Source organism: Crocodylus siamensis, chromosome 8 (assembly GCF_052110815.1).
Source record: "Crocodylus siamensis isolate JL-2025a chromosome 8, ASM5211081v1, whole genome shotgun sequence".
In the NCBI taxonomy this organism is placed as follows: domain Eukaryota; kingdom Metazoa; phylum Chordata; order Crocodylia; family Crocodylidae; genus Crocodylus; species Crocodylus siamensis.
Genome location: NC_143402.1, coordinates 44,278,365 through 44,302,172, shown reverse-complemented (window position 1 = coordinate 44,302,172; position 23,808 = coordinate 44,278,365). Strand labels below are relative to the sequence as shown.

At 46.3% G+C, this 23,808-nt stretch overlaps 1 protein-coding gene across 1 annotated transcript; it reads right to left on the bottom strand.

Moving 5' to 3' along the window:
- Positions 1 to 355: 355 nt before the first annotated feature.
- On the bottom strand, positions 356 to 23,246 carry CLIC2 (CLIC family member 2). The gene is made up of 6 exons (XM_090060920.1): positions 23,003 to 23,246; positions 12,211 to 12,320; positions 11,493 to 11,618; positions 7,961 to 8,067; positions 5,333 to 5,514; positions 356 to 2,700 (listed from the first exon to the last, which is right to left on the bottom strand). Exons 1-6 carry the CDS (start codon positions 23,057 to 23,059, stop codon positions 2,539 to 2,541), a joined length of 744 nt encoding a protein of 247 aa, XP_089917046.1. The 5' UTR covers positions 23,060 to 23,246; the 3' UTR covers positions 356 to 2,538.
- Positions 23,247 to 23,808: the final 562 nt, after the last annotated feature.

The window sequence follows — 23,808 nt, the reverse complement described above, 5'->3', positions numbered from 1 at the left end:
ACAAGCTGCTATTGCCAAAGCTAAAGACCTTTTCTCTCTAATCTCTGCTGCTGTAAGAGACTTGTATCCTCTATGGACTGGATGTGAAGGGGAATCAATAGCACATGGTCACCGGTGGGTTGCACAGTAAAATGAAGCATGTAGTCTAAGGGGGTAGTCAGAATGCAGCTCTTTTACACGGCCTGTTCTCCTCCCACATCTGTGCCCATTGGCCCAACCCTCAAAGGTATTTAGGCACTTTTGAATTAAACAAGTCCTACACAAACCTTTGTATCTACTGCTCCAGCTTGCATGCCTCACTTCTACATCAGGCACATTGTGATCATTCAGCATGATGAGCACAGGAAACGGAGGCTGCTATTATAATTTTATTTGAGAAACAGATTTAATCTAGATGTCTGTTTTCTCACAATACTGTCAGATGATGAGCACACCTGCACATCTCTTCACACACTGCTGCTTCCCTTTATGTCCTACTATTCCCTGGCCTAGATTTCAAGACCATGTTGTGAATATTGTATATAAAATAAAGTTTATTGTCATTCTAGTAAAAATACATATATCAGAAGCAGGAGTGTGAATATTCAATGTTTAGTGCAAACCTGTGAGAGAAGAGCTTAGTGAGTTTTTTATAGGCCCTTAGCCATTCGAAGCCCAATGCATAGCTACAGCTGTTATGACATGACAAGCAAAATTATTGCAGTTGTACAGTATTTCTGCATCACCATTGGCTTCCATGCAGTTGGCAAAGGGCTGGCTGAATTCACAGGTATGGGTTTTGATAGTCATGGGGCCGCTTAGGGAAAAAACTGGATGGGGGTGGCAGGTTTATGAGCATGCAAAGTGCCTGTGACTTCCCTCATGCGCAGATAGGGAAGAATTGCACTCTAAAGAGTCAGGGAGGAGATATGGAAAGAGCATTGGTCATCACTTTCCAACTTCCTGGTTTATGGCCTGGCCTGGCAGGAACTCCACAGATGAGCAGTGCTAGAAAAGGGCTTTTTTTCCTCTCTCTCGAATCAGCATCAGTTTCTTATGCTAGACGCCTGTGTGAGCCAGATCCTCAGCTGTTGTTGTTCTTCAGTGCATCTACACCAAGTGGCATCAAGTTGTGGATCTGAGCCTAAGTGCTTAACACACATACACATAGGCACATGTACACACACACATGTGCACACACACACACCCCCTAGATACACTGCAAAACTTAGTTTGCAAAGTGATTTTTGCTCACAAAAAAAATGGCTGGTTGGTTGTTGAGTGAGTAGAATGTGGGAATTGGATAAAAGTTCTTGGCCTCTTCCAAAATCATGAACATCTGCTCCCTCCACTCCTCCACCACGGCAACAACTCAAAGGGGACCCTCTCCTGAACTGTTGGAGTGGACTCAGAGCTCTAGGAAAGGAATGCCTGAGTTCAGCAATGCATACCGCTGCCAGGAAGAAAGGAACAGATTTCTTGGCTGAGTTGTTGAGTCCATCTGGGACACTCACTAGACAAACGACATGACCAGAATGGGGTCTCTGCTGCTGATGCTCTGCACTGCAACTGGGGTGTATGAGTCTAATTCTCCTCTAAACTTAGACTTAAATCAAGGGAAATCCACTGAAATCAGTGAGATTGCTGCCATGTAGAACTGGCAGGAGAGGAGAATAAGACTGTAGTTCAATGGTTTTGGTCACTTCCTTGTCCTGCAGAGTCTTTCATGTTTTGGCCTTCCCCCGGCTTTGTCAATGCACCTCATTCCAAACCAGCAGCAAGCTCCTGCAATCACAGCCCCGTGCACCTCCTGAGCACAGGGAGTAGATGGAATGCCTGCAAATTCAGTGAGGCATTAGGAACACATTTTCAACAGGGAGGTTGATTAACCAATTAAATAAACTCTTAAGGGTAGTAGTAGTGGGTTCTCCAGCTTTTGATATCTTCAGTTCAGGATAGGGTGCCTCTCTGGGAGGTGTGCTTTAACCAAACACAAATGACAGGTGGGTCTGAGGGAAATGTAATGGTCAGTGGCATCCTGGACGATCTAATGGTTCCTGCTGGCTTTCAAATCTAGGAATCTATGAAGATGCATTTTTCAGTGTTTAAAGATATCACTTGCACCCTGTCCTGGAGCTATGAAAAGCTGGTGCTTTTGCCTCTCTGTGCTACATGGTCACCCACTCTGCTACATTTTACATAGCAAATGCTGGTGGTTTCAAAAGACTCCTGGAAATCCCAGTTTTTCAGGAATAAAAGAGCAATGGCTTCTGCAGCTTGGTAGTAACATACATATATGCACAGTAGTCAGAGATATAATATAATAGGTACAGTCAATCTACACAGGAGTGGAGTAGCGTCAGCAGATTTTGTGAAGCAAGGGAGTTATTTTCAAAAGGTTATTACTAATTACATCTTAAAGATTCCTCCCCTGAAGTGCCTGAGTGTGGAAGGTATGACAGCTCCTACTGGCATGGACATTCAGAAGATGGCATCATTCTTGAGAGCATTTCCATCTGCAAAAGGAGCTCCATAAAACCTCTCACATGGCTGCCTACCCTAGCTCATCTTTTTGGCAACAGTGGCATAGGTGCGTTCAATCTCCTCATCTGCAGGGCACGTGTGGGTGAATTCATCACAGCTGTGGGCATTGTGGAGGTAGCGCCAGATGCCTGTCATGTCAGCTGGGATCTCAAAATTACGGTATTTCTTAGCAGCAATCTAGGAAGGAGAAAGGAAAACAAGTACAAGTGGGTAATTGCCTTCTGTGAATCAGATGAAATCACTGAATCATAGGGAAATAGGTCTGGAAGACAGCCTCATAAGGTCATCTATCCCAACCCCCTGCTCAGGGCAAGATCATTCCTGTCTAAATCACCCCACACAAATGCTTGTCTAACTAGCCCTTAAGAAACTTCCAATGATGGACACTCCATAACCATTCTAGGTAAACTCTTCTGCTACTCAGTCACCCTTATAGTAAGAAAGTTCTTCCTAATATCTAAGCTATATTTCCTTTATTGCAACTTAAGCACCCAACTTCTTGTCATGCCCCCTATGGACACAATTATTACCATTTTCTTTAAAAGAATTGTTTTTTTGCATTTGAAAGCTAGTACCAATTTTCCCCCTCAGCCATCTTTTCTTTCAACTAAATAATCCCACTTCTTTCAACTTTTCATCATAATAACGTTCACTGTAGTAGGGGGGAAAGGGTGAGCTTGTTCTCAGGTTATTGAATGTGAGAAATATAGGTTCAATTCCCAACTCTGCTCCTGCCTTTTCATGACCTTGGGCAAATCATAAAAGCTCAGATCCTCAAAGGTATTTACATATTTGGTTTTCGTTGAATCCACTGGAAGTTAGGTATCGAAGTAGCTCTGAGGATCCATACCTTTAGTCTCTATGCATAGAGAAGCACAGATGAATCTGTGCTAGCATCTATAAAATGAGACTAATGACCCTACTGTACCTATTTTGACTGTAAAATCTTGGGGCATGTCCAGATGAACATGCGCATGTGGCACTGAAGACCTGTCTGCAGTCCCACAAACCACACACACCACACATGCAGGTATTCACTGCACTGCTAATTTATAGTGCAGTGGGGTTTTTGACACTGAGAGATCCTGGTGTAAAAAAATCTGCACCTGAAAAAAATGGGGCAGTGCCTAGGTGCTGGCCACAGGCTCCCTAACCCTACCCAGGGCAACTTGCTGTGTGCCAGAGTGCACATGCATGAGCATTCCCTAGGAACAACTATGGCGGTGCAACTACATACCACTGCTATTTGTCCCTGGGGAAATGCATGTGCACACACATCAGGATATGCCCCTGGAGGCTGGGATTCTCTCTCATTATGTATCTGTGTAGCAGCCAGCACAGTAGACACCTTGTCTTGGTTACAGCATGTCAGTGCTCATGGAATAAAAATAAAAGAAACACTGCACAAACTTGGCTGCAATGTCCATAAAATGTATACAACTAAGGCCCTGAATAGATGAGAAATGTGTAGCAGTGTAATCAGTGTTACATCAGTTTTAAAGAAAGCACTAAACAAATGACCAATCAGTGGAGAACTATAGTGAAAAAAGCAGGGGTAAAACTCTGCCAGTATAAGTTATCCCAGTTTAGGTATCATCTGTCTACATCTGTTCTTAAGTGCCTGTTACCTGCTCACTTGCCTCATGGTGGGGGTGCAGTGATAGTTGCCTACTAATTCAACTAAAGTGGAATAACTGTATGTCTTTGCTTTCTGGCTGCCAGTGTAATTTGCTTTGCTGCCCCAAACCAGTGTAAATCACACCAGGAGTGTGTTCATATATTCAACCTGTAGGAATGTACTGTCATTTGGAACTCCAAGGTGGCCTCTATTGCTTGGCCAAGGTACCCCCCTTGTAAGCAAGTGGAAAATTGGGAAGTGGATGAAACAGTGAAATTCACTAAATTCCCCCAAATCCTTCCTCCCCTGCTCAATCAATATCCTTGTTAAGAGGAAGAATACAGCCAGCTTTGCTGGTAGGAGACCAATAAACCCATCAGGTCTGGTTCTCAGCTACCTCACTTGCTTTCCTGGTGTAGCCATCCATTATGTCAGGATCTGGCTATTACCCACTACACTCTGTTCCTGCAGCCATTCACTCCATAACTTCAGAACTCATTGTTCACCACAGATGAGGTGTATGCTGACTCTGAACTGGAGGGAAAGGTCTTCTAACAATCCCAGAAACAGCAACAGTAGAAACTATGGCCCCAAGGTAACTCCAACGCATCACATAATGTAGAGGCAGTGACACTGTGAGGTCTTTCCTCCACGGCATTACCTTTCAGAGCCAGTGAGAAACATGCCAGATTTTGACTAATGGCACAATGGCTAGGCTGAATCAAGGCTGTTGGTGTCTCACTTCACTGAAGTTCAGGAACCACGGTGAGATTTTCCTTAGAGTGCTCTTGCCAATACTTTTCCTGATTAGTTTTAGGTACCTTGAGTAATGGGTCTTCCGTGGCTTCCCTGGGGAGAAAATTCACCCATAGCTAACAAGCAGATCACCAGTTCTAGCTTCCCTTTCCAGAGGAATACCTAGATATGCTTAAAAGCTCTTCTGAGAGGACCCAGTCTGACCCAGAGCAATAGATGAACAGGTCTTATTAACTTTCAGTGGAATGTGCCATCAAATCACTCAGGCACCTTCTGTTTTAACTTGCCCGGAGTAATCCACCCGTGTCCTTTAAACCTATTCAGTGGTAGGCAATTGTTGCCCTTTGAACCCTGCCCTTTGCAATCTGCTCATGGTAGGTGACCCTTTTCCTTTGGGCTGGAAGTTTTGAGTCTACAAATAGATGGTATATTTACTTTAATGATATGCAGCTTGGGCAACAGGTTACAGTCAGCTAGTGTCAGTCTGTCTCCGTCCAGGAACTTCCTTTTGGAGACCAGGACTTCCTCAGTACTGTCCTGGTCGATCTCTTCAGGGAGTGGTGTGTTCAGATAGTCATCCAGGCGTTTGAACTCCCTCAGTAGAGCTCTTTCAAAATCTGCACAAAACAAGAAACCACACGTTGCAATTTAAAAACCTGAAGTCTGATTGTGTTCTCACTCGTACAGTCTCTGCTGTTTCTTTGACTTCAGTGGAGCTAGTCCTGGTCTACATCACTACAACTGGGATCAGAATCAGGCCTTCACCTTCAGATGTTGAGCCTCCTCCAGTATGTACAGATACACACAAATCCACCTACCCACAGGATCCCCTTCCTTACAGTCCACACTCCTTGTTTCATTGAGCTGGATCATCTGCGCAGGAGAGATCCACCTCACATTGCCAATGGGACTTCTGAGAAGAAACCCCAGGATATATCTTTGTGGCACTTTGCAGGGATTGCTAGGATTTGGTAAGGGCTCCTGAAATGCATTTCCACCTTTTCTCAGAGGAAATGCTTATAGAGGAGCAGACTCTCTGATTACAACGGGCGATTCTAGGAGTTATTCACAGCTACACCAAGCCATAGAAGCTCCCTGTTCCCCACTGAACTGCTTTGCTTTATTCCCCATTCAAAGCACATAAGGGCAGACATGTATCAGGCAGACTGATTCCTAAAAAGGCTCCAGTGCAGAGGGACAGGAAACTCAAGCACGCAGCCCTTCCAGGAATCATGTCCCCCTATGGTTTCTCCTGTGCTCCCTCTAACTGCGAGATGTGGTATGCCTAGGCCTACCAAGGGGATGATAAACCTCCCTCAGTTATGGAGGCCGCTAGAAGCATAACAATAGGTTTCTTGGAACAACAGGAGAGGAAGCAGGGGTGGGGTGAAGGTCAGAGGGCAATAAGCATTCTGAATGGGGACACAGAGCAGAGCACATTAGTCAGCACCCACTGCACCTTGAATGAGACCAAGAACCCTGTGGATGCCATTCAGTGAAGCTCTGCCTGAAGGTGTTCACATAGGAGTGACAGAAAAATGGCCCCAGAATCATTGATGGTCCCCCTGACCACAGCCTCCATTCTCATCTGGTAGATGATGAGCTTAGCCAGAGCCAGGAAGAAGTTGACCATGTGGTCCTAGAACGTGGTGTGGCCACAGATGGGGAGCAGAAAAAGTGTACGGAGAAGTCCAGCCAGCACCTCAGGAAGATGTTTCTGAGGAGGGGGCAGAGAGGATGTAGCCTGATGTATGAGCGAGGGTCCCCCTCTGCTGACAGAAGGAGCAGGTGATGGGCATGTCGTTGAAGCCAGATAGTAGAGGCTGAAAGTGGGGTGCAGCAGGGCTCTTGGGAAACTTCTTGTGCTTCCTTTCTTAGTTTGGATGAGTAGTGAACACGCTACAGGGAGGAGGGATGGGTGGGCGAAGGGGGAGCTTGGCCTTGGGCCCTGGTGCACAGCAGAATTTCCAGGGCAGAGTTTGATGGCTTCAGGGGTTTGGTGGGGAAGGAACTAGTTGTCTTTTATGGAGACAGCTGGCATTTTAGGGCTAACCAAGTAATAGGCAGGCCCATGAGCAGACCTCAATAACACTTAAGTCATACAATCAAAGCCACTTAAGATGCCCATGGCTACATAGGTAGCTACTGAAATCATGCACATAGCACAAGCCATTTTCTGTTTCCCATTGATCCTAATCTTGAAGGTGGTGCTTAAGATGCCAGCTAGTTTGTGCAAACCACTTGCACTGAGCACCTTGCTCCACACATTACAGGGCAATTACCTCAATAGAAGGCAATTACCTTCACAGAGCTGGCAGGTTCAATCAATCCCCCAGCTGCTAGTCAGCTTTCAGAGCTGCTAATAGCAACCATCAAGCTGCCTAACAGTTACCAATTTTGTTGCTTTTGTCTTTCCTGCATCCAAAGAGCCAGCACTGCTGCACAGGACTGACAGCACTTTAGATGGGCTATAAGGTTTGACTGTCCACCATGCAGAGCAGATAAGGAGCTCTTTGCCAGCTTAGCTTGCAACCTGAGGCTTGTACCGTCCCCTCTGAGAGGATCTAGAAGTTGCTTTTGGAGCATGGCTGGAGCCCACAGTTTCTGCTGTCTCAGCTTTGAGACAGGAGGGTGTTTTGCTAAGGACTGCATTCTCCAAATGGTGCTGGGTCAAACCTATCCTTCCTCTTTGCTCCTTTAATTGCCAAGCAGGCTTCAGTGGGGAGGATGGAATGTGTGAGACTGAAGTAATTCCAGCCTAGCAACAGGATTTACCTGTCAAAAAACGGAAGTCTACAAACAAAAAGTTGCCACCAATATTTGGCAACTCCTGGCTCCTCCTGCTATGGCAGAGGCTACATTACCTTCCTTGGAACACCTGAATCCTTATTTAGCCTTCACGCTTCCACACTGTTATACCAATCAATGGCCTCAGATCCCACTGGTGGCGTGATCTGCATCTCCAATGGTTTACTCTGTGATCCATGAAATTAAATGCCCAGAGCAAATGAATAGGGGGATAGCAATAGTAATAAGAGTACAAAGCACAACAGGCTGCCTTACGTTCATTGGCTTCCTTGCGCGTGTTCTTGATGTATGCTGAAAACTTGGCAAAGATGTCACTGCCCACATCAAAGGACTCCTTGTATTTGGGGCTCAAGTGTGGGTACCTTTAATAGAGAATTGTGGTGATTAATTTATATAAAAGAATTTTCTGAACCCTTTAGTTGGCTGGGTGGCTACATGATCCCCTGGGGGTTTCTGGTAACTATTTAAGCTATGAATGGACGTATATTTCAAAGCATGAGTGCTGTAGACATCAACTAGTTCTGCCCTTGGGATAAAGGGGCACTTGCGGCTCTGTTAGGCAAGGGATTTGACACAAGGGGGAGCATGAGGTGGATTAGATGAGAAAGAAACACACACAGCTTCCCTAAGGAGAAATACTTTTGGCTCTAAAGGGATCCCAAAATGCTTCTTCAGCCATGAAAGCAGTACTATTATCATGTGAGAGCCTGAATTACCATAGTTCTTCCTGAGTAAGGTAGATAGAAAAGCAGGCTTATTGGTAAAAAAGAATATTGCAAGTATAAAAGCCTTTCCACCAGCAGAGAGAGCTGTTCTGTCACCAGCATTGCCCACCTCAAGGCAATCCTGCTTTTCCCCTTTAGTCTGTGGCACTGAACTGAGAATCAGATTGGTCCCATTTCTATGCTTTGGTGTGGTATGTTCAGAGGCTTTTAAATAAAGAGTGAGCTCTGTTCAGAGGTGATCTATGAAAGGGGACACAGCATCATTCATGTGCCCAACCATAGACCCATAAAAGGTTTGAACCTTATAGTTTTGATGTGTCCTGATGTGTCTAGGAGCCTTCAATTAAAATTCTAGAACTGGGACATTCAGGGCACGTCACTGTGCCCAAGAGAAGTTCCATGAAGCAAGCCCCATCCATTCACTCCCACTTTGCTCTACCAAATCCCAGAATGGAGGCAATATAGCAGCCTTAAATCTGAATCTGTGTTAATAAGCACCCTTGAGAGAGAGCCCAAAGTGGTGGTGGGTGTGTGCTTAGGGCTGATTTGAGACAGTTACACAGTTCATTTGTGAGAATCAGTACAAATGAAGCACGTGTTAGGAGGTAGCCATGCTTCCCAACAGCATGGTCGGCTGGTCCTCAGAGGGACTCAGCACCCCCAAGTAGGGACCAGGTTTTCCAGTAAGTCCAGCACCCACCACACACCCAAGGTGCTGAGCACTTTTGGAAATCTGTCCTACAGGCTCAGCTTAATCCCCCAACGGGCACACTGGACTCATGGGGTGCTTGTACATGTGACAGTCATCACAATGTACATGTGACAAAAATGTCATTTGCATGGCTTAATGGCTTCACACATTAACCGTGTGCCAGTTTTGGGGGTTTTAGATAAGTTTGCATTGTTGCAAACTAAATTACATACAGATGTCAGCTCAACCCCCCTGGCCACGGAAGAGGCAGGCAGGCTCTGCAGAAAAAAAGGATTGGTCCCCTCACCACTTCCACTTTCAGCAGGTGCCTGCTAAAGGCAAAAGCACCAAGGGGCAACCCTTTTTTTTTTGGTGGAGTCTGCCTGTCTCTCCCATGGCCAGGGGGCCAATTGCTGGCAGGTCAAAAGGCCCCTGAGCTGTGGGCAGCCCTGGTCCTTCCCTCTGCAGTGGCGGTGCCCCCTGAGGCTGCCTGGGTGGGCTGCTAGTGGGCCAGGTGCTGCCCCAGCTCAGGGGCAGGACCCAGCCCAATCCAACTGTTCCCTGAGCCTGCCTGCTGGACGCCTGCTGGGCGCTGCTCCCTGGCCAGGCTTGAGGGACAGTTGGATCAGGCTGAGTACTGCCTCCGACCTGGGGCAGCACCTAGCCTACTAGCAGCCTGCCTGCGTGGGCCTAGGGTGTGTTGCTGCCGCAGAGGGAAGGGGCCCCTCACAGCTCAAGGGCTACTTGGTCTACTGGCTCTCTCTACTCTGATCAAAGAAAAAAAGAAGCAGATTGGGCCCCTCCCTGTAACATGACAGAACACTGAAACGGTGGGTTTCAATTAAAAACCCACCGTTCCAATTTAGGGGGCACAGAAAAACACCCTGAGGACTAAACCCCTGCCATGTGTATAAGTGCCCATAGATTGGTAACCTCCTGCTCATGGAGTGATTTTACCCATCCCATAAAGCCAAGGCTTCTGTGGCATTAAAGTGCTAGGGTCTCTCATTAGTGAGGCAACTGGGTGAAAGAGAGAAATGGCAGTGGCTGGGTCAGAGGACTAGCCTGCTTCAAGCCAAGCTGCATCAAGCTGGGTTACTGCAGTCCGCTGCTCCTGAAATGTTGCCATTGGCTGATCTAACACGACTGAGCCAAGAGTGACTGAGCTCCCAGAGTGCCCTATCCCAGCCGCTCTGAGTCCTGGGTACAGTCTGGAATTTCTAGGGCCTGATGCATTGGTGAGGAAAGGGAATCCCAGGCCCTCCGATCATCTTTTACCCTTTCAAAACCCCTGGGCTAAATCACTACCAGCTAGCCCGTCGCATAGTTCTGAAGCCTGGCTAGACAAGCAGAGGGGACCTTGGCAGGGTGCTCCAGAGGGACTTAACTAAGAAAAGAAGACATGGAAAAGGAGAGCAGAGTTCTGCTTCCTTCTCTGTCAAAAGGGGTTGCAAAGTGTTTAGGGATATTTTGGGAACCAAACGTGGCCCTTTCAGACAGTCACAAAGAGGTGAATGAGAGATAAGGGGCTGGTTCATCAGCTGGTGTAAAGTGGCAGAAGTCACTGATACTACCAATGTGAATTTGTGTGAGGATCTGGCCTCAGGTTCATGGCTGTGAATAGGTCTGGCCCCTTAAGGTGTCTTCTGTTTATGATCACTGCAGCAGAATGTGAGGGGCTGAGCCAAGAGTGAGTGCATCACATCCCCCCGAGCTGGCTGCACTCCATCTCTCTCAGCTTGAGCGTTTTCTTTGGCTCAGATGAATGCACCTGCCCTTTTAAAAAACAAGCAGGTAAAAGAGAACCAAAACTGCTTTTAGGTTCCCCACTCCCTCTGCTCTGCAACATATATTGCAAAAATAAAGGTGTTTGCTGCTTAGGGCTCTGACCAGATGCACCTGTGACGTGCTCCACACAGCACCCCATAAGTCTGCTTCTCCCAGCCTGCCTCTTTCCCCCTTTTGCCTGCTCTCTGCATCCAGAGATCACAGAGTGTATTTCCTCCCATTGTGTTATCTCACAGACCAAACGGTTTCCTTACAGCCCAGCCATTCACAGCAGGGAACAGCTGCCAGGCAAACCAACTGCTTCTCACGGGTAAATGCTTGTCCCTGCTGATTTACTCACACCAGCACCGGGGCCCCATTACACAGTCATCTCATGAAAGATCACAAAGGTTGCTGTGCTGCTCAGAGCAGGGACTGGGTGCTAGGGCTCCTACATTTTATTTTTAGTGCTGCCAGCCGTGCCAAAGCTCCCAGGGGTACCACTGTCCCATCTCAATTTCCTGCTCTGTAAAGTAGCAACCCCTGTCCGACTGATACATTTTGCAAAGGGCTTAGAGACTTCTGACCAGAAGATGGGAAATACCTAGGTGGGGCCAGGGTCTGCTCCAGAAACTCCTCTATCTTAATGAAGTCTGTTTTCAACTCCTTGTTGAACAGCAGGAATGGTGGGTTTGTCCCTGGTGCTAAGTCTTTCAGCTCTTCTGGTTTCCTAAAATGAATAGGAAAAAGAAAAAGAGGGATTTACTTGTCAGTGTGATTCCCTCTTACCCCCAACCCCCCGTACCCATACCCGCCCCTCCCCCCCCCCCCCCCCCCCCCCCCCCCCGGGTACACAGTCACTTTGTCAAGGAAATTTCATCACAGGATATTTTGGTGAATGAATCACAGGATTTTTTTGGTGAATCTGACTCAGCAAAATGTCATTGTGGATGTTACATCCCCAGCTGCTTAGACACAGTTGCTTGTATTGGTAAAAATTCTCTTGTGCAATCCCAAAGGAGATAATAAGGGAAACTTGGTATGGGGTAAATCAGAAGAGGATTTGGTTGCAACTGTCCACTTAGCTGACATATATCATCACCCAGTGACATAACACCACATGTTGCCAGGGATGTATCAGGAAGTGTTATGAACAGTAACTTGGTGCTTACAGAAGGTGAGGTCTGAAATGCAGAGGGAAAAGTAACACTCCAGCATGTCTCTAACATTGTTGCTGCACACTGTAAAAGGAGAAGCCCTGTGCTTCCTTGTGGTGGTTACCTCCTCAGTCCTGATGCCAAGGATGCCATTGTCTCCCTTACCTGGTCATGTCCACTGTGGTCACATTGAATTTGACTCCTTTGAGCCAGAGCACCATGAAGAGGCGTTGGCAGAAGGGGCAATATCCAATGTTCTCTCCATCCAGACCAGCCTGCAGAGGAGATAAAATAGAAGGATGCAGCTCAATAAGGATCCAGTGCCGCACACAACTCTGGGAGTGCTCTGCTGAAGAACAGCTCTTTCAGATGTTGCTGCTATGGTACCTTGTTGAGTGAACAGAGGGGAGCACCTGCAGAACTGAATTCCTTATACCTCTACAGAAGGGAGCCTGAATGAATTTCAGAGTCAATGATCTCTTGTTCTGTTTTTCGCTTGTTTTGAAAAAACAAATGAAATCTAAGTTGATTAGATGCAACATTAATCCTATGGCTAATATTTCAAAAGTTTCAAAGGCTTGCATGATTCCCATAGCAATCATAATTTATGTCCGTGGCCTACACACGATGTTCAGATATAAGCCCTGCCCCTTGTTCAGAGAAATACCTAATCATATTATCCAGATCTAGGTTTGAGCCCATGTTTTCCAAACCCCAGCTCAGAAACCTGGTGGGTCTCTTGGAGGTGGAGATCCGATTCAGAGATGAAGCAGCCAGTTGCTGGAAATTACAGTGGGGGAGGGAAGAGGCTCCAGTACCTTGTGAGTGCAGGACTGGAAAGTAGCAGTGGGCTCAAGTCACTGCTGCTGTCCTCAGCTGGACTGTGCACCTCTGGGACACAGGATGAGCATTCTGATTTGGTGGCATTTCACACCCACACTGCTACCACTGTATGCTCTGTCACAGTACCGTCTGTCCTGTCTCAGTGGGTTAAATCAACTGTGGAGTCTATAAGGGGAAGAGTTGCAAGTTACATGGGGGGAAGTGGGGCTCAGGCCTGATTCAGTGGCTCATTAAGCTTACTGTGCACCACTTTAGACATCACCAAGCCACAGCCTGGCAGGCTCCCACCCCCAAACGGCATCACCAGCATCACAGAGCTTACTTCTGTGGGCAGCTGGGTGAGACACCTTTGGATTCACTTCCACACACTCGGCCATGCTACAGTGAGAATGGTCAAAACCTGAAAGACTCAATCTAATCTCATCTCTTGTTCTACCAGCCTCATGAGCATGGCGCCTGGATGCTAGCAACACAACAACACCAATGGTCACAACTGTCCAAAGCAGGTGATCCCACCATCAGGCTGCTGGGCTTGATATGCCCACCATTACACACAGCCTATTTTTTTTCTTTTTTAAGTCTGTGCTACATTGTTCCTATAACTTTGGGTGGGAGCTGGGTCAGAGGTGAAGGCAATACAGCAGCTCTCTCTGCTTCTTGTTGCCCTAATTTGGACACGCTGTCTTCAGGATCTGGGATTGTGATGGGCTTCTGAGATGGGAAATAAGATAAAGGGAGGGGGAGGCAACACACTGAGCATGGCTGGGAGAAGGAGTTTGCAAATGGTTATGAAAGGAAGGGAGGTTTCTCCTAGGGAGGAGGAAATAAACCTCAGGAGGGTGTGGAGGGAAATGCACTCATGTTTTTCAGGAAAACAGTAGCTTGCTTTCTTTTATGCTTCAGTTCTGAGTTAAAGGGACAAGGCAGAACGTCCCACAGACTCAGAATTTCCAAAGGCCAGAAGGACTTCCTTTTTCCAAAAGAAAGTTAGTCCTCAAGCCATGTAAAGCCAGTGAGACCCACTGTGTAATGCCAGTGAGACCCCAGCTCACTCTGTCAGGCACAGAGCAGACAGTCCTCTAAGACCTGTAAAAGTTCACATTGGGGCTGTCTGACTTCTAAGTGGCCAGGAGCCACATACCATGTGAGTCACCGGGCGGGGGCTGCATTAGTGTGAACCATGGGCGGCACCCTCCCTGCACCACGCACATGTAACCTCTTGTCCCCCCACATGCACACCATTGCACCATGTCACAGACTCCCCTGCTGGGATGGGAGCAGGAAGCAAAAGCTGATGGAGGGGTGGGAGACCTTGGCTGCTGTAGCAGATATTAAGAGAGTATTAAGGTGGGTGGCGGCTGAGTAGGAGTCCAGAGGTTAGACAACAACCCCTCTCAGCCACATGTGCCCCGCAGGCTACCTGCTGGACAGCCCATGTTCACATCAGTAAGCACATCTAGGCCAGCTTTTGTTAGAGCCCTGTATGCATTTGGAAGGATCAGCACTCAGGATTGCTCAGGTCCATGTAGGAGAGGTGGAATCCTCCAGGCTAGGGACAGACATTACACATAAACCGGTTTATCATCTAGGGACAGACATTACACATAAACCAATCAGAGACCTTTAACAGAACAGATATTCGTTTACATAAACCAGTTTGAAAATGGCTGAAACCAGTATGATATAAACCAGCTTGAGATAAACCTGGTTGAAAGTAGTATCAGACTTAACTGATCTGGGTCAAACCAGTTTATGCAATGTCTGTCCCAGACCCCTTCCTGGTTTAAGTTAAATCAGAGTACTCCAGCATCCCCACATGCTCTCTGGGCTGGGTGGGGCTCTCTCCTCCAGAGAGCTGGACTGGCCCCTCCCCTGTGCACCCTGGCTGAAACTCCAGCAGAGATTGCAAGTACAGCAGGGTCTGTCTGGCTTCCTCCTGCTCTCCCTCCTCCCCCTCACCACTCCCTGCTTCAGGAATCCTTCCTTCCCTCTGCCTTACACAGACACCTCTCAGCATTAGTTAGTATATCACATGCTCACTATAGTTTGTGCTGTGGGAGATGGGACAAAACAGACAGGACTGTGTTGGCTTAGGGCTTTTTGGAGATAATCAACAGGTAGCTGCTAATGTCCCTCCATGCCTTCCTTGGAAAAACTGTTTTAAGAAAAGCTTGAACTAATGGAGAGAGGCTTTGTTTTCCTAATGGGGTGATAAACACTGATTTAGGGATGATAAACACTGTGTTAGCAACTCCCTGCTGGGCTGCTGGGGGAGGGAACCACTCTCTAATCAGTGTCCTGCCTATACGCTCCTCAGCTCAGCACTGTCAAAGGGAAGGGAGGACTTTTCTAGCGTGCCCCAGCTTCTACCCTGAGCCACTGCAGGCATGTGCTTGCATTTTTTCAGTCCAAAGGGGATGTCTGTGCGGTTACAAGCCAGTTTAGACTAGCCAGGTTAGACTAACCTGCAAAGACTGAATCAATTCAGGCTCAGGATTTTTGAATGTCTGTCCCTAGCCCCAGTGGTTGTTCTCCTGTGCACAGCTCCTCAAGGGGAGATTGTGCTCTGAGAAGACGTCTGTCATCCCAGTGTTCTGTTGTACATCTACAGGCTGGGCTCCTTTCTGTTCCTGCATCACCACCAAGAATCAAAGTCCTGCAGACCCAAGTAGGCTCAAAGGAAAATTCTAAAAGAACACCCAAGTGAATTAGGAACCTAAGCCCTACTTGGTAAGCAAGAGGTAAGCAAGTAGAAACCAAAATACTTTTGTAAATCAGTGGGCTCCTAAATCACTTGGGTGCTTAAAAAAAAAACTTACCTTCACAGATATCAGTGTGGTCTCATAACCTGCACTGGGGTTTCTCAGGTGTAAGTGATAAGATTTAGGCCCTAAATCCTGGTGCAGGTCCATGGCTCAGGTCTGTGGCTCAGATTCCCATTGGCTCTACAGGGGAGATAAGGTCTTGACTGAGCAGATCTAGTGCTAGGGTCAGGGCTCAAGTAAACAAGCCTGCCACTGATACTTGCAGAGAAGAATCCAAACCTCCCCCTCTTAGCTGTGTTGCTCCTCTGAGCTGCTGCGTAATCTAAGACACAGACAGGGTTTGTGACTGAATTTGATCTTTCTTTATAATTTATAGTAAAATGGAATACTGAATAAATTGTACACTGAAGGGTCCATTAAAATGTCATTCATTGTCTGTTTGCAAGGAGGATGGAACTAAACATAATACAAGTGTGACAGATACCTGGCTTGTTTTTATTAAAGCACACAGAGCTTTTATTCAAATGATTAATTCCTCCTTTATAAACACTTAGCACGAATAAACCAGAACCTACCCTTAGCACTTCTCAAACTAAGGGCTGTGACTCCATATGGGTAAACGGCACTAACACATGGGGTGAAGAGCCCAGCAGAAATTCAACTGAAGAATGAGACTCCCAACCAAAGGTGGAGGATCAATGTTCCCCAAAACAATAAAGAAATTACCTCTCACTGCACTATAACAGATTCAGAGTCAGGCAAAAATTACATGAAATCACTACCTGCTTGTGATATATGGTGACCTATTTGAGGAGAAAGGATAGGGTCCTCACACTTCTACTGTTCCAGTACAAGTTGCCCTAAGAGAGCAGGAGTTCCTGTTGACTCTTTAGAGATGCCAGTGGCTCAGTGAGCCACCTTCTGAGCCACAGATGTGATTCTAACTAGATAAAGATTCAGATACACTGACACAGGATGTGTGGGACAATTAAGTTCCTCTTCCAATACTTGTATTAAACCCTGTCAAATTTGTCGAAATGCCACTTGAAATACTAGGAAGCTCAAGGAACTCTCCCTGCCATTTGGACTAGGAAGTTGTATCACCCTGATCAGAGAGTCCAGTGACAGCTAGGAAACAGAAGCTGGAAAAGGAGAACAATAGAGACAGAAGGATTGTTGCCTGGTTGACTTGAAAGGAGAAGCCCGTAGATCAAAGACAAAGGAGTAGAAACTGATTGATGGGATCAAAGTGGCAGAGTCAGGAGCTGTAAGGATCAACACTTCTTCTTCTAGTCTTTTACAATTATATAAGAATTTGGGTAATTTAGAAAAAGCTAAATTGTAAGAACAGGATGACCACTTCAGGAAAGAAGCCGGTCCAGTGACAGATTGTTTACAGATGGATCCTTATCCAGAATATACTGGTGTAGCTGCATTGCTTCAGCAGAACGGCATGGCTCCACAGCAGCTGTGGACCTGGCTCCTGGTCAAACAGCTAAGGGAGTGACACCATGGAGTAACTGAACACTTTTGATCAAAACTCAGCGATGTTTCGTTTGAGAGATGACTAGATAAAACTGATCCTTATATGCGTCACACCTTGTCTTTTATGTATGAGAAGGCCTTGGCAGGAGCAGCAATGTGGAAGTCAGTGCTCTCAGCTACATTTCCTCCCCCAGAGGGAGGCTCCTTACATGGTCCCCAGGGGCACCCTGCATGGCTGGGCCTCAGTAACTGAGGTGGGGTGGGGGCCAGCTCCTGTGAGGAGCTGAGGTTTCTTTCTGGTGGCTTGGAGTCTGCAGTTCTCCAGTGCCAACTGCCTTCGCTCACTGTTTCGGAGTCCGGAATGGGGCTCCCTACAGAAAGAGTCTTTCCCTTGAACAAAGAGCAGGCTACAAATCCTAGGGCATCTTTACACATGCTCTGGGGGGGGGGGGGGGGGGGGGGGTGAGCAGCACTTTAACCAGAGCTGCTCTAATTAAAGCACCTGCAGCAGCTTGTATTCAGCGTCCCACAGTTCAAAATGGCGGCAGGGACGCTGTAACTAAAGCTAATTTGATGAGCTTTAGTTAAAGCACCCCTACCACCATTCTGAAGCAGAGGGATGCTGAATACACAAGACATGGAGGCTGCTGAAGCATGCTAATTAGCCTGCTCAGCAGACTTGATTAAGGGAGTCTGTTACCATGCGTGGCAGTTAAAGTGTGTCAGAGCAGCTTCCTCACATATACTGGCACCTCCTAGTGACCAGTGCAGAGTAGAATATTATGGGACTTGTTGAGGAAAAAGGGGCAGAACATTTAGACTTGCAGCTAATAGGGAAATGTGTCTTCTCATCTTCTTTATTGGCTGAAGAATTGATGACCCTGGGCTCCCCTGCATAGGCAGACTTGAGTTCTCTCTCTCTTTCATATGGCATTAGATATCAACTTCTAAATCTATGAGCCACTGTCTAATATCATCGCTCAGTGTGTGGATTCCATCTACCCTGTCTGGGCATTTGTAAAGATTACAACTTTCGATTAAGTGCTATGTTGTTTGCTGGACACCGTATTCATGCAGGGGGGCTGGTCAAAGATGTTCATTTTGTGAAGTATTGTTTTGATCCATATCCAGATCTCAGTCTGTTTGGCTTGATCCATGCTTCTCTGTCAAGGTCATGCCCAATGGGGACTTGTTTGATGTTGGTATGAAATGCTGTAGGAGTAGGTCTCACCTTTCCCAGTGGCTGGCCCACTCTGTTGCTGCTCATAGGCTTGGTTCAGGATCCCCAAGCTCTTTCAGGAGCTTGTGGGCTTCATGCATAAATGCTTTATGATTTTTAAGCCTCTTAAGCTTCCATCTATTTGGGTCTTCAGTTAACAGTTGGTGGAGCAGGTGATTTTCATTAACACTTGCCTCTTTTGCCAGTAATGATGTTAGGCTTTGTCTTCTTATATCACTCAACCTAATGTCCAAGAGTACAGGGAGTACTGAGATGTTCTTCCCTGACATAGTGCTAGTGGCTTCAGATTCAGGTCATGGGGATCCCATGGGACAGGCTCAGAGGCCCAAGCATGCTGGGTTTCATTTGAGGAAGGGATCTGCAGCTACTGTTTGGCATGCGAATATCCCACCTCCCTTGCTGCTTTCCCTCTTCTGCAACCCCTGCTCAGCTGACCAGATAAGGGCCACTTGGAAGCTCATTCCTGGGATAGGTGATCAGGACAATACCATTTGGTTAGTCTGAGCAAATGAAACGTGGGTTTCCTGAGCCTGATGTGGAGTTTTGCACTAGCTGAGCCACACATGGTCTATAGCACCAAGGTACCCACAGACTGGCTCCCAGTAGTCATGCTGCACCTGTGCATGCTTGAGGTAAAGCCCACACATTGATCATTCAGTCCCAGTATGATGTCATCCTTCCTTCTGCTGCCACCGACTCATGCCCAGGGTGGGGTTGTGCTCTTGCCTCTCAGAGCATCTATGGGACCTCAGCAGTGCTCCCAGTAGGGGCTGGCCCACAGCCTTTGTTGAAACCAGGAGAGTATTTGCCTCATTCTCCTCTGGAAGGGCTGATAGAGAAGAATTAACATTGTTCAGGGATAATGCATGGGGAGGGCAGAACTGATGGTGAGGCTGGGAAACAAGCAGATGTGAAGGCAGAATTGCTGTGGGTTTGGCAAGCGCTGGCAGGATTAATTACCAGGCTGGGATGGGCAGGTAGGTGGGGTGAGTGATGTAGAATTAATTAATTAGAATTTGGAGGGGCTGGAGAGAAGCCAGAGGCTCCTACACCATCAGTCATTTGCAAAAGCTGCTGCAGCATGATCCAGGAACATCCTATTCAATACATGTCCAGCATCAGAAACACCAGTTTCCCCTCACACATGACATGGGGAGGGGAAGCAAAGGAAATTGCAAATAATCAGAAGACAGAATAAGTCCACAATATCAGGGTTAAAAAAATCTCATGGTATTTAAGCCAGTCTCATGCCTTTTTAGCATCTAACTCATGATTATTTTGATATCAGGGACAGACAATACTGTGACAAACAAATTAGTTTTCAGCTCTGCCCCTGACTTCTTGTTTGACACTGGACATAGAACTCAAGCCTGGATCCTCAGAGGTGGTTATGTGATTAACTCTCCTTGAGTTCATTAAGGGTATAGACCAGGGGTCAGCAACCCCTGACACACGTGCCGAGCACAGCACGCAAGGCCTTTTTGCTCAGCACACCACCGCCAGTCTGGGCTCTAAGTAGCTGCTGCTGGCCACATAGCCGAGGCTGCTCCCAGGAGGCTGCAAACAGCTGCTCCAGGGTCTGGCATGTTGGCACTCCGGCACCTTCCAAGATTGACATTGTGGCTTTTTTGGCAGTTCAGCCAAAAAACATTGCATACCCCTGGTATAGACAGCCATAATGACTGTTTCATGGAATACATATAAACTGTTGCACCACAGTTGCTACTTCTGCCTGATTCTACATAGGCTGCAAAACCACTGCAATTTTAACCCGTTTCATTCAGCATCACAGCTGGGGTGATTTAGCTAACTTGTACTGCTACAAGATCATGCAGACGTAGGATAACAGTTAGATCATTACATCTATTGTACACTCCCAAGTGGCAGCTCTGCTCCTCTTTTAAAGAGGTAAATGGTATATTTGCCCATACCTTAACAATTTGGAGCTTATAAATCCCTATTAGGATTTGGGTTTTATCATCTTTGTGCCTTTGTTCCTCATGTGAAATGGAGAGAATCTCACTGTGCCTGTTTTTGGTTAGTGAGGGCCTATCCTCAGAGCAAACTCTAGTATTGCCCCTAACACAAGTCAGGTCCATACACTAACTCTTAACTCAAATGTGGCCATGCTCTTGACTTGATTTGGTTGGCTTGTTGAGGGATATAAGCTCAAACTCAAGTAGCAGTAGTCCTCAGCTGCTAATATAACCATTATACAGGGTGGATGCTGGCTAGCTCAACTCAAATGTGGATGGATCTCCAGGGTCTTCTCACAATTCCCGTATGTGGACTTCCAAGGGAGAGACAAGTTCTCCCACAATTCATTGGGAAAGAATTGATAGAGCAGTTTTTAATGTTGCACACACATAGCAGTATGGCCACACTCACAAGAGGCGGAGGCTAAGTGAAGAGTAAAGAACGGGTGTGGACTGAAGAGTCACTAGACAGCAAGCTGTGTTACAGACTTGAGGCTGCAAACTCCTGAGGCCAGGGGTTTTCCTTGATTATAAGTTTGTACAGCACCTGGCACAACAGTGCAACACAAATACGGTAATAAGTAGCATTTAAAGATACATTGGTTACAAGGAGGGAAAATCCATGCTGAGAAATTACCCGTAAACCTTCAAGGTTTCACCAGCAAAGGCACATGTGTGTGGGAGACAAGGAGACAGCCCACCATCTATGTCTTATGGGTTAATACATCTGCATTTGCCAAGAAGCCAAACCAGGCTCTGGGGGCTGTGGCTTGCAAGATGCTATATGCTAGGAACCCAGGCTGTGCAGCACCCTGTAGTATCTTTTCCATCTCCCCTCCCTTCCCTCCCTCCCACAAAAGAATGAGGAATTTCAGGACTCATTCCACTCACACCAATGCTGCCGCAATCTGACTCTTGTTTTCCATGGGAACTGAGCACTCATAACTCCTTTTGATTTTATTAGGATTTGCAGTTGCCCAGCACCCCTTTTTGTTACAGACTTACCCTGATATTTATGAGACAGAGTCTGGCTGTTAATTCTCCAGTACCGTACTTGCCTTGAGGGGGTTTTTAGTGCTAAATTAAGTCCAGTTTAGGGGAAGTACTGACTAAGCGTTTGCTTTGTTTTTTGTTTCCCTTCTCTACTAAAACCCCCTTGAGTCTGATGCAGTTTTGAAGCAGTCTGGTCTGCAACAGTTGGGGGCAAGCTTGGTAACAGTGAAATAGAAACAAAGAATGACAGGGTGCTGAATCTAACAACAAAATCCCCCAAGTCAAATTTAGTCTTACCAACTTCAGCTTCTGTGTAAGCACAATAGATCTAAGAGGGTGAGGAGCAATGCATTTACAAATATTACTCAACATTGGATTTGTCTTTGAGGGATTAATGGGGAGGTATTTTCTCGTCCCTGAATATTCTTATTTTTGACAGCTGCATAATTCTGGCAATATCACAAACAGTGAGAACAGCATTTGAGCCTGGCTGTCTAATCTAGAGTTATAGCATTATAAACTCACAGAAAACAGGAGGGTATCTTGAAAGGTTGTCTAATGCAACTGTCACCAAAAGCATCTCTAAAACTCATTGTTGGCTGATGTACAGGATTACAGAAAAATGAGAGGATCATAGAAAAAAGTAGATTAGGTTATATGCTGTGGGAGGGATTCATTTTAACAGTAACAGAATGAACTAATAACTAATTAAATGGCATTTTTAGAACATTAGCATTTTTAAAAGATTATTTGCAGCTTGAATACTGGGAACCTGAGCATTTGTACTGAAATGTTATAAACAAGATCATATGATCCAGCATTGCTGTGGCATCACATCAATGCCTGTGCAGATAACATGGTCAAGACCATGGTGTCGTGTCTCAGGTTGACAGACTTCTCTAGAATTTGTTTGGGAAACTGGGCTTCTGTCTTCATTGCTTTCTGCACTTTTGCTATGAAATTTTGAAGGAGAAGTGTTGAAACATTCCAGAGGAAACAAAAAAGCCCTAAGCAAAGGAAGAAACATTTCCAGAGAATAGTTCACAGCTAAGTCACTTCTGCTTACATATAGCCACTTTCTTTCTCTCTCTCTCTCCCGCTGAAAGAGAAGGAAAAACTTTGTTTTGTAATCACAATTTGAAGAAAAGCTGAAATTAAATTTTTGTTTTATCTTATTCAACACATCATCTCTTCTGTGCTAAGGCACGTCATATCTGCATTCTGGGAACTCTGCTACATGAGTGATCTATATCATCATAGCCATTAATAACAGCGACATCATCACAAAGACAACAGGATCCCGAAAGCAACAGAGGCACTCTGCAGTGTCCTAGGGCACTATACAGCAGGAGGTAGAGACTTCTATGGAATCCAGAGTGGGAATTCCCCTAATCTGGGCATGCCTGACATATTTCCCGGCCAACTGCAGGAGAAGCTTAGTTATAGACACTGGGAATACTCAAGTCAAGTTGCCAGTGCCCACAGCTGAAAATTGCAAACATGGGACAGTTCTGCAAATTATGAAAGGATAAAAAAAGTTACCCAAAAACTGCTGCTGATTGCACGAAAAATATGTGGTGAGGTTAGTGGCTCACTGTCCTTTGTATCCAGAAACCAAAAAGAAAAAAAAGGCATCCAGATTGTCAGAAACTCACCTTCACAAAAAGCTCAATTTCAGGCTCCTTTGAGGGGCTGTGCCTCAAGCTTGCCATTCTGTCTTCCTGTAAAACTGTTTGCTTCTCTCCACTGAGGCGAGTTGAATAGTTCTCAGATAGATCCGTTGAATGGTAGAATGTGGAGATCTGATCCGGTAGCAGTGGTGTAGAGCAGAGGGCCCTTTTAATGGAGATGCACCAAGTACTGCTTCTGCTCTTTACTCACCACTGGGCAGCTGTGTTGTTTTCTTTTCCTTCCTTCCAATTATAAATTGAGGAGGAGTTACAGGGTGTGTGCGATGACCTGCTGTGAAGTGGGTGGGAAGGGGAACTTCCACAGAGGCATCTGAGCTGTGACTCAGCACCCCCATCTATCTGAAAAAATGCACAAGGTCCTTTTCTCATATATCAAGCCAGCCAGATGTTATTGCCCATGGGCTCCTGTCCCAGAAAAGTCCAATTTCATTACTGTAAACTCCCACCCACGAGAGCCTTTATCACAGGAAATGGGCTGCCTTGCACTTCATGAGTTTGAGAGGTCACTTATCTAATAAGGCCGTTAAGAAAGGAAAAGGTCTCCTCCTTCAGAGAACATCCCTTCCTTGACCCCTACATTTTCCTGTCAAACACTCAGGGCAAAACTAATTAGTGAGTGACCTGAGATTCGTGTGTAATGGGATCATCTTTCCTCTACCAAACACAAGGTTCAAGAACATGCACCCAAATCCTATTTTACCTTTATGTGTCTAAGTGACACTTAGCTGTCTAAAGGTAAATGCACACTTGATACATACTGGGAACATACA

Coding starts and splice junctions, on each gene's coding strand:
- CLIC2 (XM_090060920.1), bottom strand. CDS start 23,059: ATGGCAAGCTTGAGGCACAGCCCCTCAAAGGAGCCTGAAATTGAGCTT. Junction 12,321..23,002: donor AAATTGAGCTTTTTGTGAAG/GTGAGTTTCTGA, acceptor TCTCCTCTGCAG/GCTGGTCTGGATGGAGAGAA. Junction 8,068..11,492: donor CAGACCCTGGCCCCACCTAG/GTATTTCCCATC, acceptor TCTCTATTAAAG/GTACCCACACTTGAGCCCCA.